The following is a 4,538-nucleotide window of genomic DNA, read 5'->3' on the forward strand; positions in this document are numbered from 1 at the left end:
CGGGCCCACGGGCGTCTGCGGACAAGGCGGGCGGTGAGGCCTGGCGCCCACGAGGTACCCCCCCCAGCGGCCCAGGTCCTCGGCTCACCCCTCAGGGCCCGGTGCGCCTCGGCAGCGGCCTCGGGGATCACAAGCGGCGCGGGCAAGGCCAGCAGGAAGCCCTTGATGGCGTCGGACAGGGCGCCGGCGTCCCATTGGTCCAGGTCGCTTAGCGACCAATCTGCGCAGGATGGGCACATGTGACAGCGGCTCGCAGTGCCCCACCGGCCCGGCCCCACCCAGCGTCCTCCTCACCTGAGCGCGGCGCGGGCAGCTCGGGCTTGCAGTGGGACTCTGCGTCCAGCCCTGGGGACGGACAGGCGCGTCAACCTAGAGTGGGCCACCCCTTGCAAGGCCTGCAGCCCTCCCTGCTGTCCCCGGGGGCCCCTCGGTCCCTGTTCAACACGGAGGCGCCCAGCTCCGCCTCCGCTAGGGGGCTACCGGGCACAGGCAGCGGCCAGGCCTGGGTGGGGATGAGCTGCCTGTCACCAGAGCCAAGCAAGCACCGCCCTATCGCGGTCAAGGCAGCCCGAGTTCACCTGTAAGCTCTATGGCCTCCACCAGCTTCACCAGGATAGGGGGCGCCACGTCGGGAGGGGCGAACTGCTCGGGCAGGTCAGGGAGCGAGAGGCCTGAATTCACGGGAGACAATTTCTGGGGTGAAACACCAGGGATTCACACTTCGAGGCCCGGGTGTTGTGGGGCTGGACGGAAGCTGCCCCAGGGACAGGCCCCGTCCTGACTGCTGGCTCTGATCTTATTTGGAAACTGGGCCTCTGCAGGTAGGATTAAGGCAAAGGCTTCACAAGAGATCATCCTGGCCTCAGGCGCTGCTAGTCCAGTGACCAGCGGCCAGTAGAGACCAGGTAAAGTTGCTGCCCCCGCCTGGAGACCCCAGGAGCCTGCAGAAGCAAGGAGTGCCCCCCCCTGCGGGGGGCGGGGGGGGGCCTCCTGAACCCTGACCTCAGAAAGGCGACACTGCATTTTTACTGTTTGAGATCACCTGATTCGTGGGGCTTCCTTAGGGTAGCACTAAAACTCACACAACAGGTTCCAGCCCCTGGCAGAGCTGCTGTGCAGCCTTGGGTAGAGGACCCGCCCTCTCTGGGCCATAGTTTCTTCAGGGGAAAAATCCTAAAATGGTGTAGTCCTCCCACCCTGTTTGGGACTGCTGGGGAGGGGACGAAGCCCCGTGACCCCAGTGTGCCAGCACTCCAGTCCTGAGGACTGATGTACTGGGCTCCACGCCCAGCCCTTTTCTTTAGAGACAGGGTCTTGCTAAATCGCCCAGGCTAGGTTTGAACTTGGATTCCTCCTGCCTCAGCCTCCCAGAGTGCACCACCATGCCTGAGGCAAACTGAGAAGGGTTGAAATGGAATGAAAGGAGACACATCCTGGTCTGAGCCTTAAGGGCTTCCTTCGGGACCCTTCCCCCATTTTGTAATTTTCCTTCTCAAAATGACTTCTCCCTTTTAAGACGCTGCAAGCCCTTGGAGCAGGCGCCAGGCCCCGCACGGGCCCAGCCTCGGGCCTTTGTGTCCCCTCAGCCCATCTGCGGGCCTGGCTGCCGGCAGGGACGCCCTGGCACCTGGCGGGGACAAGCTGAGGCCTGCGCCTCCCTGAGTGACGGGCCAGGTGCACGCAGCTGTGGGAGCTCAGAGCACGGAGGAGGAGGTGGGTGCCGTTCTGGCCACAGGGTCCCTGCTGTGGCTGGGGATCCAGCTGTAAACTGAGGGGGCACAAATGGGGAGGAATGCCACAGACAGGAGCCCGGCACACAGCCAGCGCGAGCCCCGAGAGCCAGCGCTCCTTGACTGGGGCCTGGCCGCCTTGGGGGAGGGGCAGCACTCAAGAGCAGTGGGGCCTGAGGCCATGCAGGGGCCCTGGGGCCATCTGGACAGGGAAGCGGGCCTCCTGCAGCCGAGGTCACAGGCCTGGGAGCTGCAGGTGGAGCTCAGCGGCGCCGGGGATGGGGACGGGCCAGGCAGGGAGGGCGGAGCTGGCACCACGCAGCGGCAGAGTCTGGATGGGAGCCCGGCCGGGGCCGCCTCCTGCTCCTGCAGCCCCACAGGACGAAGGCCTGGGAGACACCAGTTGCTGCGAGGCCCGGCCAGCCCCCCTGGTGCCCCCAGCCGTGACACTGGCTGCACCTCTGGCCCTGTGCCTTGGGCACCAAGTGGGCCTGGCATCTCCAGCAATGCCCTTAGTCTCCTGCCTCGTCCGACTGGGCAGGCCTTCCCTACAGCCGGAGCCTCAGTGTCCCTGACCGAACCCACCCCTTAACCAGCACGCAGCCATCTCACCTGATGCCGGCACCCCGCGTCTCTTCTGCCAGCACAGCCCGGGGACACAGTGCCCGCCTCAGGTCTCTGAGGAGGCCACGGGGGTCCCCAGGCCGCACCCTCTTTTTGGAGGGCAATCAGGGCACCAAGGGGGTCCTACGGGGAGCCCCTCTGCAGACGGAGCTCTGGATCCCACCGACACCACACTGTCCCCGCACGGCCACCCCGCCTGCCTCTGCGCTCGCCACGTCCCTGCTCCAGCCAGAGGCCACGTGCAGCCTGTGCCCGTGCAGCACCGTCCTCACTGCATCGTCACCGCGTCGTCGGGATCTTGTCACTTCTGGGTGTGAGCACCCCGAGGGCAGGGCCAGGCCAGGGGTCCATGCCCAGCTCCGCCAATGACGGCAGCGTCCCCAGCGGACACCTGACGCCGGATGGGGTGTCGCTGCAGGGAAGGGGGGCCGGAGGCGGGAGGACCCTGCCCGCTTACCTGGCTCTGGGGGCTCATCTCGGGGCCTGGCGGGCAGTGGGCGGGGGCCGCGGGGCCGCGGGCCGGGCCGGGCCAGGGCCACAGGCCCCAGGAACTCCACATAGGTGCCTGGGAAGTCGCCCCGCTGCCGCGTGCGCTCATTGAAGCCGGGCATCCAGCCCACACTCTGCGGGCAGCGCTCGCCGCCCTCCGCCACGCCCAGCGCCTGCAGGGCCGCGCGGCTCACCACCAGCACGTCGCCGGGCAGCAGCTCCAGGTCCTCCGGCCGCTCGCGCCGGAACGGGTACAGCGCGCGGTACTGGAAGCCCTCCGCGCCCGCCATGCCGCTGCCAGGGGCTGCTCGTCGGGATCAGGCGCTGGCTCGGGGCCCCCTGGGCCCCATGGGCGGGGGTGCGGGTGGGAGGCTTGGCTGTGGGCCGGGGGTCAGACCTCTCTGTAGGAGAAGTCACAGGTGACCACGGGGGCCGCTCATGCCTGGCTTCCCACCATTATTCCGCCATGGTGACGACTGTGGGCTGTCACTTGTCTACCATTCACAAGCTGTGGAAGGGGGTTGGTATTTGATGCCAGCTCACTTGGCCACTGGGTTTGCCATCCGACGGTGATACAGGGCCATCGGCACCCTGGGCTGCCAGCTCTTCCAGCTGCGCCACACGAGGGAGCAGAGAGTGAGGGCTGCCACCATGCTCCGCTGGGGATGCCAACCTACAGGGGAGGGCAGGACAGCGTCAGCCAGGCTGGCCCCTCTCGCTCTCAGCACGGAGACAGCGCGGGTCCCTGGCCACAGACCCGAGTAGCTACGTGACCTCCGGGCCAGTGCCGGCCACTCTCTGGGTCTCAGTTTCCCCAGCTGTATATTGGGTACATCAGCCTTCCCTGGGCTGTTGGAAGGGGAGCTGCAAGAACCTGTCCTGAACACACTGCAGGGTTGGGCAAACCAGCTGTCCACCGGCCTGATGGAGCAGGGAGCACCCACGGGGGCAGGAAGAGGCCAAGACTGGAACCCAGATCCATCCAGCTCCAAGGCCCAGCAGGGTGTCAGGGGATAGCAGAGGCTTGGCCAATTAAACTCAGAGTGGTGGGGTGAAACGTGGACACTCTGAGGACTTGGGGGTCACCTCTGCAGGGAGGGACACTAAGGGAATGAAGAGGCAGGGAAGGAGGACCAAGTGGACACGCACCTTGGAGGCCTGGAGGTGGCTTCAGGCAAAGGGACCTCAGGACAGCTTGGGTGTCCCTGCCTAGCTCACTTGGGGCCCACGTTCCGTGCAGAAGTTGAGGAGAGGTGTGGGAAGAGCCCGAGGGGACCCCGCCAGGACAAGACAGGGCACAGAGGCAGGTGAGGCCCCCAGGGCCCGCACCTGGTGAGGGAAAGGCGCCCACACTCCCGGGGCCAGCCCTGCAGCTTCTGTGTCCCCCGAGGCTCGGCGGGTGGGGGCCGCGTCCCGGCCCAGGGCGGGGATCGGGAGGGAGGCTGCAGCGGGGGCCCCGGGAGAGGCGCCAGCAGCGGAGGTGTCCGGCCGGGCGCGGGAGCACCACTCTCGGGGGCCCAGACGTGCTCGCCCCCGGCCCTGGTCTCGCACATTCTACAGGTGGGGAAACTGAGGCTGGGAACGGCGACACTTGGGAGAGCGCCCAGGCCCCGCCCGCCCCCGCCCGCGCAGGTCCGCACATGTCGGGAAGCCAGTGCGCCCCGCTCCAGGCGCGGGGGTCTGGGCGGGGGCCGC

At 67.5% G+C, this 4,538-nt stretch overlaps 1 protein-coding gene across 1 annotated transcript in view; it reads right to left on the reverse strand.

Moving 5' to 3' along the window:
* Pik3r2 (phosphoinositide-3-kinase, regulatory subunit 2 (beta)) overlaps window positions 1-3,516 on the reverse strand; it is a gene marked incomplete at both ends in the record, with an annotated part of 7,335 nt that extends 3,819 nt beyond the window's left edge. Inside the window, 3 exon segments of the mRNA XM_013507263.1 lie at window positions 295-345; window positions 579-671; window positions 2,812-3,516. Of these exon segments, the coding sequence (XP_013362717.1) occupies window positions 295-345; window positions 579-671; window positions 2,812-3,133 (466 nt within the window).
* Between the last annotated feature and the right edge of the window lie 1,022 nt (window positions 3,517-4,538).

The sequence above is a fragment of the Chinchilla lanigera genome, unplaced genomic scaffold (genome assembly GCF_000276665.1).
Source record: "Chinchilla lanigera isolate Chin_1 unplaced genomic scaffold, ChiLan1.0 scaffold00123, whole genome shotgun sequence".
In the NCBI taxonomy this organism is placed as follows: domain Eukaryota; kingdom Metazoa; phylum Chordata; class Mammalia; order Rodentia; family Chinchillidae; genus Chinchilla; species Chinchilla lanigera.